General features: G+C 45.6%; 2 protein-coding genes across 2 annotated transcripts; one reads left to right on the top strand and one right to left on the bottom strand.

Moving 5' to 3' along the window:
* Positions 1-7,096: 7,096 nt before the first annotated feature.
* On the bottom strand, positions 7,097-7,492 carry LOC142473627 (histone H2A type 1-like). The gene has a single exon (XM_075580724.1). It carries the CDS (start codon positions 7,490-7,492, stop codon positions 7,097-7,099), a length of 396 nt encoding a protein of 131 aa, XP_075436839.1.
* Positions 7,493-7,818: 326 nt separating this feature from the next.
* On the top strand, positions 7,819-8,199 carry LOC142473626 (histone H2B 1.1-like). The gene has a single exon (XM_075580723.1). The coding sequence runs from the start codon at positions 7,819-7,821 to the stop codon at positions 8,197-8,199; it is 381 nt and encodes a 126-aa protein (XP_075436838.1).
* The last annotated feature ends 5,464 nt before the right edge of the window (positions 8,200-13,663 follow it).

Below are 13,663 nucleotides of genomic sequence, written 5' to 3'. Positions count from 1 at the left end.
CGGGGTCCCCAGACCTAAAACCAATGCGGTTCAGCTCCGGAGACCCCCTGCACATCTACACTATCAATAAAAATGTATTTCAAATGTATTTATTGTCATTTATTTATTTATTTTTTGGCGGCTGCTGTGTGTATTTTATTGTTGTGGGTTGCGGGAGGGTGGGTGAATGGGGTATTCGCCCCAACGATGGTTGGGGAGGGCTTGCGGGGGGGGGGGGTAGCGGGAGGGCTTAACCCCTTCATGACCGTAGCGGTATTAACTGCTACGGTCGTGAAAGGGGTTAAGTGCACCCGCAACCCCCCCCCCCTCCCGCAAGTCCTAAACTCACTCCAAGGGCCAAATACCCCCCTCACCCATCCCCACTATACACAATAAAGCGGGCACGGTGGGTTAACCCCTTCATTGCCTTAGCGGCTATCCGCTATGGTAATGACGCAGCATTTTCCATATTTTTAATAATATTGATCAGGAGCAGGGGGGGGGGGGGTTCCCTGAGCATTAATTTCTGGCTCATGGAACCCCCTGCTCACTTTACAATATTATTAAAATAATGCTTCTTTACCATAGCGCATAGACGCTAAGGTAAAGAACGAGTGTTTATTGTATGTGTTTTATTGATAGTGTACATGTGCAGAGGGTCTCCAGAGCAGAAGCGCACAGGTTTCAGGTCTGGGGACCCCGTGCCCCCCGAGATACAGGCCCCTTTAAGGGGTGCCGGTATCCCTCTGCTCTGCTTGGTTTACAGGCCGCAGTCACGTGATCGGGACCTTTAAACGCAGAGGGATACCGGCACCCCCTAAATGGGCCTGTATCTCGGGGGGCACGGGGTCCCCAGACCTAAAACCAACGCGGTTTAGCTCCGGAGACCCCCTGCACATCTACACTATCAATAAAAATGTATTTCAAATAATTTTTAATGTGCGGATGTTTGCGCAGAGAGAGAGCAGCGGATCTCTCTCTGCTGCAAACACATCTCGCCCCCGCCGCCCATACAGTAGTATCATTTATGTATGTGCATATACAGTACAGTACAGTACTGTACAGTACTGTATGTTAGGGCTTTCAGGGGTTGTTGTTATACAGTATATACAGTATATAGTATACAGTATATACTGCATTACAATTCATTATAGGGGACGGCTTCACAGAGAATAGCTCGCAAGCGCCACCATGTGTATTTTGACGGCATTGCAGTATTGTAACCAACCGGAATAAAAAGCTTAAATTCCGGCCGGAAAATAACGCAATGCACTCTGGCAGAAAACTATCAGAAACCTGAATACACCCGAGTATACCCGAATTCGCGGGACTAGCCGTGCTCGAATAAAGTGTGTCGCCAGTGTAGGATCAGGGAGGATGGCCTGACACTAAAGCCATCCAAGTGCCAAGTCGGCATGGCGGGGGTATTGTACCGCAGCTACCGGGTAGGCCGGGGACATCTCAAGCCTGAGCCCACGAAAGTTGTGTCAATAGTGGACAGGCCGGTCCCCCACACTATAAAGCAGGTAATCACTTTTATAAGTACCACCTGCTACTATAGAATGTTTTTGCCCCAGTATAGATGTTTTTGCCCCAGTATAGTGCCCTGGCTCAAGCCATGACTGATTTAACAAAGAAGATGCTGTTGGTGCTAGTTACCTGGTCTCCTGAGTGTGGGCAGCGGTACAGGCTTTCAAAGATGCTCTAGCCAGTGCTCTGATCCTGGTGGTCCTCGATAACATCAAGCGATTCTTGGTGCAAAGGACGCGTAGGGTGGACTATTCTCTGGCAGAGACATTTTGGCTTCCTTCCCTGTTAGCCCTTCCACCTCCCTCCGTGGCCTTGGCTGTCTGAGCCCTTAGCACTTGCGTGCATCCCTCCCCTGTTCCGGCTCACAGCGGTGACGTCATTGACTATCGCGAGACCTCTGGTCTGCGTGACTGTCCCAGTGAGTCCTTCGGCGGCACTGAGTTTGGGCGGCTTCCTACCCAAGAGCTGACCCGCGTTTAAGGACAGTTGTGGCGGCTGGCGGCGTGGAGCCACAGGAGTTGTGCTTCCCAGCGGTGCAGAGTCTCTAGGTGGTCGAGCTGTATCATCCTCCCTCCAGGCCCCGGAGTGTTACGTGTGATTGAGCTACAGGCGTATACATATATCAGCATTGCTGTAAGTAGGGTCTCAATTTTAGCCCCACTGGATGCCATCACTTCATAAGTGGTTTCTGCCCAACTAGCACATGTTTGTTGTTTTATATTTACTTTTTAATCATTGTATTAAACTGCTGTCTTATTTTGCATACTATATCAGTGATTTGTTGTTTGTATTTAGTTGCACTATGATCTTTTTTTCTTTCTTTTTTTCTCGTTCATGTTGTCGTCTTACATGTTTGTTTGTCTGAGATTACATTGAGGACACTTCCATGGAACTCATCCCAGCCTTTTGAATTGGACTATATTTGGTCAGATTTTTATTTCCTTTAGGCGCCGGTTTATCTGTTTTTACTGTGTTTTCTGGTTTGTGTCACCTATTTTTCCTGGCTGCCTTCACCTCATTATTTAGGGGTGTATTTATATTTATTTGTTGTCTAATTGTCACTAATTTTTTATTTTCATTGCATTAGCGCTGTTCCCACTGCCCTTCCCCTTAGGCTTTCAAAGATGCTCTAGCCAGTGCTCTGATCCTGGTGGTCCTCGATAACATCAAGCGATTCTTGGTGCAAACCAATGCTTCAACTTATGGCATCAGTGCTGTGCTAAGCCAGGTAGGTGAGGATTGCAGCAAGGATATGTTCACCTACCTAAGCTGCAAGCTGTTGCCTTGGGAGGTCACCTATGCCACAATCGAGAAAGAGAGTCTCAACAATGTGTGGGTTCTCAAGAAATTATAGGTCATGTTTACGGGAAGCCTTTCACTGTGATCACTGATCGCAAACCCCTTAGCTTGTTGCAGCGGGTGTAAGGTGAAAATGGGAAGTTGGTGTGACCTCCAGGAGTTTAATTTTACCATTCAACACAAAAAAGTGCAATGAGCACAGCAACGCCAATAGTCATTCCCAGCATGATTATCCCAGCCCCGATAAACGGACTTCCAGGGTCTTCAGCCTTGGAGAGACACCTGATGGGGTAGCTTTCCCAGAGCCTTCATCTTAAAGGGGGATATTTGATGGTATGGGGTAGCCAACCTCACATAATAAAGATGAAGCCCGGCTGGATACCCAAAAACTGTGTGTAATAGCCACCTCGGTGAGGCTCGTTTGGCCTGTGTATAATGTATTTTGTGTAACCTCTTCCAGAAAAGAGCTAATCACTGTGTAATCTCTAGAAGGGGGAAAACGGTAGGAATTGGGAACAGGGATTGTATCGGTAAAAAAAAAGCACTTTTGTGCCTTGTAGTAGTATGTTCCCCATACATTTAGTAAGGCAGCCAGCACTGCCTTTTGTTTTGCTAGCATTTCGGAGAAAAGCTGCTTTGTGACAGAAGGTGGGGTCGGTGTGAGTATGAGGACAATGGTGAGCAGGAAAGGGATGGTAATCAGGTCCGGGAAACTGGTTCTCGTTGGTGCAAATACTTGTTTCACCTGATAGGCTGAGGTGCCTACCCAGCGGGATGTATGGGGCTGGCTAGTTCAACCGTTCCCGGGTCTGAGTCCCATAGGCACAATTTCCATTGGCTATTTCAAATTTCCCACTCGCTTGACCCTCCCTACTCGAGGGGCGGTCAAGAGTGACTAAGCCGGCCCCCTCCTCTGATTTGGACAGCCGGACAAGACAACGTCCTCCGATTGGCTGGTTGCCCCTACTCCATGAAAAGTATAGGAGCCCAAGAGCTATGTAAGGGGAGAAGCCGATCAGAGTACCAGACAAGTTTTGAAGCTGATCGGACAGGCGACTGGCGGGATTTTAAATAGTGCAATTGGGACAATAGCACTGAGAAGGAGCTGTACAGGGCTAATCTACTGAAGCAGTCCCCTGCACCTAGTTGAGGCTAGATTCTTCTCCCTCAGACCCCAGTTGGCGAAGTGTGTTAAAAAATCTGGTCTCCCGTGACAGGCTTCTTCCCCAAGCTGCGTGGGAAAGATATGGAAGCCTATCAAGCAATGGTTTGGGAGGATGCTGGTGACTACCAGGTGGTAAAAGCACTGCTCTGGTCTCAGTATGAGATCACGCCCGAGACTTACTGGACACAGTTTCATGCCATGCACAAGGGGTCCACGGATTTGCACACTGACTCTGTGGCCCGGTCAGCCCATCATGCAAAGAGTTGAGTAACTGTGTGTTCAGTGAGTACCTTCAATGTATTCCTTAACCTAATCGTGAAGGAGCAATTTGTACTCAAACATTTCCCGGAGGTGAGTGAATGCATTATGGATGGCAAACCATCAATGGCTCAGCAAACTGCCAAGATTACGGATGAGTTCATGGCGGCTCGACTCCTATTCTGGCAACAACCCCAACCGAGTGTTCCAGTTCCTGGCCACCAACCTCCTCGGCACACATAAACCCCAAGGTCCGATGCATCTTTGTGGAGCTGCCCAGTGCCCCCTAGTTCCAGAACCCGACCACCAAGTTTACCCATAAGTGGCAATGCTTTGGTTTCAACAGGGCGTGCCATCTGAGGGTGGTTTGCCCCACTGCACTTTGAACCGATCCACCTGCGATGGGACCCACAACCCAGCTCCTCATATAAACGCCAGGGTAAGTCACATTCCCATGCTCAAGCAATAGCAGGTGACCCACCATATCATCCAGGCAACCCAGGTCCCAGTCTCCGAGGCTGCCGAGATTGCTGCCTGTGCTGCAACACAAAGAGGAGCCACCATTGGGCTAGAGCAGATCATTGTGCGGTTGAAATATTTGTGCCCTTATACCACCAGAACTATGATGGTGGTCAGCAAGTTGGACCCTGGCACGGTCATCACTCTTGTCCAACCTGATATGTTTGGGCCAGAGCATCTGCCACCTGTCCGATGGTGCCCCTAAGTCCCTGCAGATGGCCCGTGTTTTCATCGATTAGGGCATGGCCCCGAGCATCCGTAATGGCACAGACCTCCCAGGCCATAACACCAACATGTTGTTGGGAACTGATTAGGGCAATTTTATGTGCCACTAATAGGGGTAGAGTGTGTCCGTCGAGTGTGCCCTATTGTGGGAGCGAAATGTGTTAGTGTGTTTCTCTGGTTGCCAATAACTATGTTTTTACCACACCCTATTCACCTGTTCCTGCTCGTGGTGCGACGCTATCCTTGGCTATTTGCCAATTTTATTTCCCATTGTGGCTGTGACCTGCTGTCAGACTTGAGACCTTGCCACCTCTGACACTTTGTTTGTTCAGGGTCCCAAGAATGAAACCATCAGTCCCCGGACATTGGAGTTCATCCCTTGGATGTCCTGGAGGAGACCAGTAAAGTAAGCTGGGTGTAACCTGACCAAACGGACAACCCTATCCCTGCCAGTATGACTAGGGCCAAGGAGCCAGAGCACAGTCGGCAGTTCCGCAATACCTTGCTGTCAGATCAGAGCTTAGACGGCATGTGGCAGCACGCTGCCAAACCGGTCATTGAGTCCAGATCCGATTGGCTTGTGAGTGCCGCCAGCTCCCACACAGGGAACAGAGCCCAGGGACTCCGGACTGACCATGGACGGGGGTATTAAAACATTTAATAAGTGATGTGTTGGGGCTCAGAATAAACTGGTGCACGCTTTGTACAGAGTATTTTCATTGCTGCCACATTTAGCTACAACTGATTGTGTGTTAAGTGCACAATTTTTTTTTTCTATAATAAACAGGGACCTGAGACTCTGGTAAATAATTACATATTTTGCCAAAATTAGCCAGTGATGTACGCACATAGATGGGATTGCAATTGAGTAATGGGTTAATATAAACATATTGAAAGTACTTTGTGCAGGAGAAAGGTGTGTTGGCTAGAGTAGCCGTGTGTATTAACCCTGGTTGCATATCACATGCTCACTTGTGTGCGGTCCGTGACAGAGAGTATATGGGCCACATACTCACAGATGGACCGTACATGACATTGCTGTTCCTCAGATTTAAAAAAAAAAATGACAAGGGACAGGTTCTGTAATTTTTAGTTTATAGCACAGAGTATATTAGTGGTACAAAAATAAATTCTGATTATTGTTCTTGCTCATAAAGGAATTAATTTGATAAATTGTACCTCCAAAAAACTTGTGCTGTTTATTTCGAAGACCAGATGCTGTAATTATGTGTTCTGCCTTTTGGTTATTGAATCTTTCTATACCATTATGCTATTTTATTTTCTAACATGTCAACATTAATTATAATATGACTTGATTTTGCATGTTCGAGGGCAATCTGTAAACAACGTTGGTTGAATATTTTTTTTTTTTAATTGTTCTTGCATCAATGTTACTCACTTGTCTTTAATGATACATTATATACATTTTCAGTATAATAAACCTTCATGGCTTGCGAATTTGTGTCCGATATAAAAACAGGTTTTAGCCTTCACAAGCCAAGTAATGAAGATACCGATTTCTAATCCAACAGCGCCACCGTGTGGTAAATTGTTTCAAAAATAGACTCCTAATACCAACACGTTGCGCCTTTTGTATAATTACAAACAGAAACAAACTTTATAGTGTATTAGCCATGCTGCACTACTTTGTTTTAATTTATTTAGCGATGAACTATAAACAGTTTTTTTGTTTAGCTTTATAGTTATGGTTCCAGCAAACTAAATGCACTTTAATCAGTTCATCAATTTTATGGGATTTTTCCCTTAAAATCATCATGTCGGTAATTAAAGTTCACCCCCAAGTTATATATACAGTAGGTGCCTTTATGGTATTAAATATTGATTTGCTTTCTGCAGTGTCGTATCAAACGCAGTACTGTTTCTAATGACAGAACTGACACCTCCACATACATGGACTTAATTATACATTACTTTACAAATGAAGAGAACTATTATCATAAACCATTAAAGTGACTTAGAATGGAGATAGAAATATAATAAAAACATGTCCTGCAGGAAATGTGAAATACTATAACGCTTTTTTGATGCTGTGGGTGGCTCTGAAAAGAGCCTTTGTGTTGGGTATGTGGGGATCTCTGCTCCTGGTCTCGGGGGTGAAGCTCACTTGCTGCTCTTGGCCGGCTTGTGGCTCTCGGTTTTCTTGGGCAGTAGCACAGCCTGGATGTTGGGCAGGACACCCCCCTGAGCGATGGTGACCCCTCCGAGCAGCCTGTTCAGCTCCTCGTCGTTCCGCACAGCGAGCTGCAGGTGCCGGGGGATGATGCGGGACTTCTTATTGTCCCGGGCAGCGTTACCGGCCAACTCCAGGATCTCAGCGGTCAGATACTCCAGCACTGCGGCCAAATAGACCGGGGCTCCGGCCCCCACACGCTGAGCATAATTTCCCTTCCGAAGCAGCCTGTGCACACGGCCTACTGGGAACTGCAGCCCAGCCCGAGATGAGCGAGTCTTGGCCTTAGCGCGAGTTTTCCCGCCTTGTTTGCCTCTTCCAGACATCGTGTATCACTCAGACAGCAGCTCAGGTAACAGGAGAAGTGACAAACCCCGCCCCCTGTGCCCTTATTTATACACTCAGACAGCAGCTGAACTCCTCTGTGATTGGTCAGTTTTGAAAACAGCCAATCAGTTCCATAATCCTGTAACCACCAATCATGTAATTTGAAAGAAAACTGATGATGTCATAAACGGTCACATGATAAAGTCAGCCAATAGAAGAACAGAATGCAGGGGCTGCTAGTTTGCATAGGACTCCTATAAATAGAGCTGCTGGGGGTTTAGGTGACATTGTTTCTCTGCTGTTTGGAGAAGAAGCATCGCCCGACATGCCTGAACCAGCCAAGTCTGCGCCAGCGGCCAAGAAGGGCTCTAAGAAAGCCGTGACCAAGACCCAGAAGAAGGATGGGAAGAAGCGTAGGAAGAGCAGGAAGGAAAGTTACGCGATCTACGTGTACAAAGTGCTGAAGCAGGTTCACCCTGACACCGGCATCTCCTCCAAGGCCATGGGCATCATGAACTCCTTTGTGAATGATATCTTCGAGCGCATCGCAGGGGAATCGTCCCGTCTGGCTCATTACAACAAGCGCTCGACCATCACTTCCCGGGAGATCCAGACCGCTGTGCGCCTGCTGCTGCCGGGAGAGCTGGCCAAGCACGCCGTGTCCGAGGGCACCAAGGCGGTCACCAAGTACACCAGCGCCAAGTAACCCCGATCTCATCACTGACACACAAACACAAAGGCTCTTCTAAGAGCCATCCACTTTATCACTATAAGAGATATGCTCATATGTCATCTGTGCTCGGGATAAAAGGGAAGTGTTCTATTATACATTGCAATTTCTCAGTTATTTGCTTTTGTAGCTATTATATATTATAAAGTATCTTATGTGATGTATTTTTAGCTCTTTCTGGCTTCCTACCCAGCCACGTGTTTGCTGCACTTGTGTTGTTTTGTTAGTAAGAGGCGGGAGAACCGCAGACAAAGTGACAATCGCCGAGAATCCCCTTCAGATAATCTGCAGGTCACACACATCCCACAGGGTGGCGCTGCTGTGTTAGTAATGGAGTTCGTGCTCGGGAAGTGGGATTTGGGGTTAATAACCTGCGATTATTTTCCCTCATGTACTTTTTTTGAGCCTCACTAAAATACAGATATGTGCACGTGTCAGAATAAGTGTGCATGAAATGATGCCCTCACACCCGCGTGTTATATAACGCATCTGATCGGGGGAAAGTCCTAGTGCAGTTTGGGATTAGTAACAGACCATGCAATCCGTGTTTGCCACATGCGTTAGATACGAGCACATTCATTTGCATTATCAGAATTGGCCTTTTATAGTTTGTCGAACATTTTTTATTCCATTTACATAAAAAAAAACGTTATACAAAATGTAACAAGTGATATTTCTCATTGTCTTGTGTTCCCTCAGATTTCAGTAGCAGTTGAAGTGGTTTTGTGATAACTTGTCAGAACTCTAAATCGCAAATATTTATCACGTCCTGTTTTTTTTAATCCTAAAACCACACATTTATTGTGTAACACACTCGGTTTGTTGGTCTCGGAGGCAACACAAATATACAGAGAAGATAAAAAGGGCCAAAGGATTTAATATCTGCCATTCACACACAGACCACACGGTGGCGGTATTGCTTTGGCAATAACGTGTATCCCGGAGACCTGGATTTCTCACATGATCTGAATCAGGTTTCACCCCCAGATAGTTCTGTGACACACTGCACGTTGTGTGGCTTCCCTTAATAGAATTGGCGAATTAAGTCCAAATCAATAGGACTCTGACATTGCTGCATCATTCTTGATACATTTAGGTTTAATCCCTTGAATAGCCCATAATGTAATGAAAAACATTGAGTAAAATCCTGAATTTGCAAAATGATCACTGAGCAAAACACACAAATACATGTACAGGTGCTGAGACTGCCAGAGATGCCACATTCCCCATAACATCTATAGAGGGAGAAAGGCAGCAAAACACAAATGTATAACTCGCATTAATAAGAAACACTTGGGCTGTTCCTTCACTATCCCAACATCACTTGTGAAATTTTTACACCTATTCAATTACTGTCTCTATTCTAAATCCAAGCTCCGTAATATTCATTCAAAGATCCCATGTTATTCCAGTCACATTTTTTTGCACAGTTTGGTTGCCTCATTCCTCTGCCCTTAGTTATCATTACACTCAAAGGGATCTGCCCAAAGTAATCATGGCCGCCAAGTGCATCCTCTATCATCTCTATGGTGACCGAGACTCTTTTAATACGCATGCGCAGTAAGGTCTCCATTGCAATATATTACTATGCATGTCCCTGACTCCCAGCTTCACTTCCCCGGAACTACATCTCCCGTGATCCCCGCGCACCGGGCTTTAGTTCGGAGGCTGCACGGTGGGTGAATGTGGTTCATGTAATAAGACGGAGGAGCAAGAGGAGAAGCAGCGGCGGCCATGTACCTAGTGCTGTGCGGAGGGGGTGGGAGGAGGTGGGGTAAGGGCTCTGTGATAGCTTTCTATGTGACCTCATAGTTTAATGTCATCCATCATTGTCAGGAGGATAATGATTTCTCTGCTAATTAGTCTCCACAAATCCCCCACTGTAAGGTGATCCTGGTTAGGCAGCTTATCCCATCATCGTCACTACAGACACATAATGGTGAGATGGAGAAGTGCATGGACTCATTATACAAATCTGTTATCTGAGATGTAGGTTTTGCCTTTTTATTTATATTTATTTTTATTTATATATTACATTTTATTTTGAATTCCTCAATGTTTCCTCTTCTGGAGAAACATTGACATTACATCATGTTTGAAACCTCTTAGAAAACTCTTATTTTTATAGGAGCTGTTTAGCCTTAATCACAGCAACATTGGGGAGTAGCACAACCATAAACTAGGAATCTGTGGGTGTGCAAAATATCTCCCCCTCCCCACCCCAAAATAGTGGGGTTTAAAAACTCCCAATAACACGTTTCTATTTAATTTTCCATTGTCTAGGAAACGTAACCTTGATAAACGAGATGCCAACGGTCTACTGTACATGCAAAGCCCAGGAGAGAAACAGACGCACTCCCAGGAAAAGATCCGGCCCTCATCTCACAGCTGGTCCTGGGGAGGTGAATATTATTTGCAGGTTGTGATATCAGTCACAGGAGACAAGGACACTTAACATCGGGAACACACACACACACATTTTGAATGAGGTCGACAGACGGCGCTACCCACAGTTTAGGCACAAACTCACCCAAACAGGGAATACTTTCTCAACTAGGTGCCAGGCACCACTTCCAAGGCTAACCCGGGAGGCTTCCACGCTCCGTCCGCTGTGGGTAGCGCAGTAATCCAGGGATGATATTTGCACTATAGCAAGTTCAAATCGCCTGCTCGCCTCCACTTACACGCCTCACTTTGGTTTATCTCCGGCACAAACCTCGAATGGCATAGTAATGAGAAATTGGCAGCTCTTTACAGGGTATATTTCACAGAACATGTATATGCATTTAGCATAGGGACCTGCTATTGAGACTTACCTTGAAGTTGGTTACCAAGCTTGGCATTATTTGATAAAAGGATGTAACCAAAAGTCTCCTTTTTCTTATAGATTTAGTTTTCACTATGTATATTTATTTCCCCATTTATTGCTACCCAATGATTGAAGTGCAGGGGGTAACTTTCTGTCTTTACATAGGTTACCTGTCTTAATAGCAAAGCATGGAAGACGGGGTGCTGACTAATCACCGAGCAGAGGCTCGTCTGATCGGCCAATCCGGGACACAGCAGGTGACTGTGCCCCTAAGACACCCCACAGAGGTGGGTTTGAAGAGGTGTGGGAAATTCAAACTGACAAATAGAAATTGTACCTACGGGGCTTATACCCAGCAACGGTTCCCAAAGACAACCCAATATATATCCCTCAGAGATAGGCGCCTCAGAATCTGGACTGAACAATAGCACCACTCGGTGAGACATTGTTCCCCAGACCTGAGTCAGCGCTCCTCCCCACTCCTAACAATGGCTGGGGCACTTCCCCACCCACATTCCTGATAGCAGGACCCTATCTCTGTGTGTGCAGGCTCGCTGAGTGATTACCAGCCCTGCACACATGGGCAGCAGCAAAACATACTCATTCTAATCAGGGAGGTACATAAACCCAATCACATTATTCTCTGGGATACTGGGTTAACCCCCTGAGGATCCCTTAAGATAGATAGGGATAATGGGTTAACCTTTATTAATATGATCCCCATTGGCCCATCTTTTAATCATTGTCTTATAATCGGAACTTAGCAATTACACCAGACAGAATAAGGCACAGGGGAGAGGAATATACACTGGCGATAATTGTGCTATGCTAAAACAATGGTGTGGTAAATTATGGTACAATGCACAGTAAAAAAACAAAAAAACAAATACAGACCGGCGCCTTACAGAGTCCAAATAGGTGATATATAGAAAGTCCAATGGATGGCTTGGGATATCCAATAAATGGTGATCTAGTCCAGTGGACAGCAGATTCCTCAGCAGCAAAATTGATATGCCATGCAGGGAAGACAAGAGAACAAGATCATAGTGTAACAAAATATGGTTAGAACATATAAGATATAAACATAGACAAACAAACACAAACAACACTGAACAAGTAGGCTGACTAATAAATGAAGATTTAATAAACACAGTAAAAACCAGCAAGCTGGTGACGAGCAGGTATAGGATCCGGTGTTTTTAAAACCGGAATCCTACTTACAGCAGGTCCACAGGATATATGCAGGTGAATGGTGTAATGGTGGTCCGGCGACAGATGTTGGTGGACGCGTGCCACGTGTAGAGTCTTGCAGGTACCTCCTCGGGTTGATGCCGAAGATGCGACACTGCCTCTCCTTCAGGGCCCCTGAAGAAGTGTGCATGCGCACGAAACGCGTTGGGCCTTTGAGAGTTATTCACCAGCTGAACTGGTAGAGGAGCAGACTGTTTCAGCAGTTCCTGGAGTTGCGGTGCATAGGAGTTGGCATTTGCAGTGTGATCCGGTGTGTTGTCCCGCCCGCTGTGACGCAGTTCCGGGCGCAAACGGAAGGCGTCCTGTGAAGGAGAAGGCAGTGTCGCATCTTCGGCAGCAACCCGAGGAGGTGCCTGCAGGACTCTACACGTGGCACACGTCCACCAACATCTGTCGCGGGACCACCATTACACCATTCACCTGCATATATCCTGTGGACCTGCTGTAAGTAGGATTCCGGTTTTAAAAACACCGGATCCTATACCTGCTCGTTACCAGCTTGCTGGTTTTTACTGTGTTTATTAAATCTTCATTTATTAGTCAGCCTACTTGTTCAGTGTTATTTGTGTCTGTTTGTCTATGTTTATATGTTATATGTTCTAACCATATTTTGTTACACTATGATCTTGTTCTCTTGTCTTCCCTGCATGGCATATCAATTTTGCTGCTGAGGAATCTGCTGTCCACTGGACTAGATCACCATTTATTGGATATCCCAAGCCATCCATTGGACTTTCTATATATCACCTATTTGGACTCTAAGGCGCCGGTCTGTATTTGTTTTTTTGTGTTTCACTAACTGTGTTTGGGTTAGATGTTCCTGGCAGCCTTGCCTATTATATAATATTCACGCTGTTGTCAATATAATCTATAATCACATTTGTTTTGTTTTTAGCGCTATATACACCACTCTTTTTTTCTCTTACAATGCACAGTAATGAAAAGTTTGAGCTATCATTACATATCCTTATAGGAAATGTAGGATTATGTTGCAAAGTTACCACACTTCTTCATGCCTCAGAAATCTAAAAAAAACTATAGGAGGTGCATAGAAACTACAATAATAAGCAGGATAGTGGTATAATTGGAAGTATGTCTCCCTGAATGCCCTTCAATAAACAAATATAAGTCTCACCTAATGCACAATTACAATGTTGTTTTGGTTCAGTCTCCATAATAGGCCATAGGGGACTTTCGGTGCCAAGTAATCCGCCCCACTTGTTGAAGTATCTTGAGCTGTTCTGAGTTCATAAAGTATTTGTCTGCATTATAACAGTTGTGATCAAGCTCTTGGAATGTCCATACCCCTTGGACGTATTGTCGTCTCTCTGACAGGGTAATGAAGCTTGTATGTAATACAACACATTCATTGTAAATGGC

This window comes from Ascaphus truei, assembly GCF_040206685.1.
Source record: "Ascaphus truei isolate aAscTru1 chromosome 12 unlocalized genomic scaffold, aAscTru1.hap1 SUPER_12_unloc_3, whole genome shotgun sequence".
Taxonomy (NCBI): domain Eukaryota; kingdom Metazoa; phylum Chordata; class Amphibia; order Anura; family Ascaphidae; genus Ascaphus; species Ascaphus truei.
Note: the sequence above shows the minus strand (reverse complement) of the source record. Positions and strands in the feature narration are given on the sequence as shown.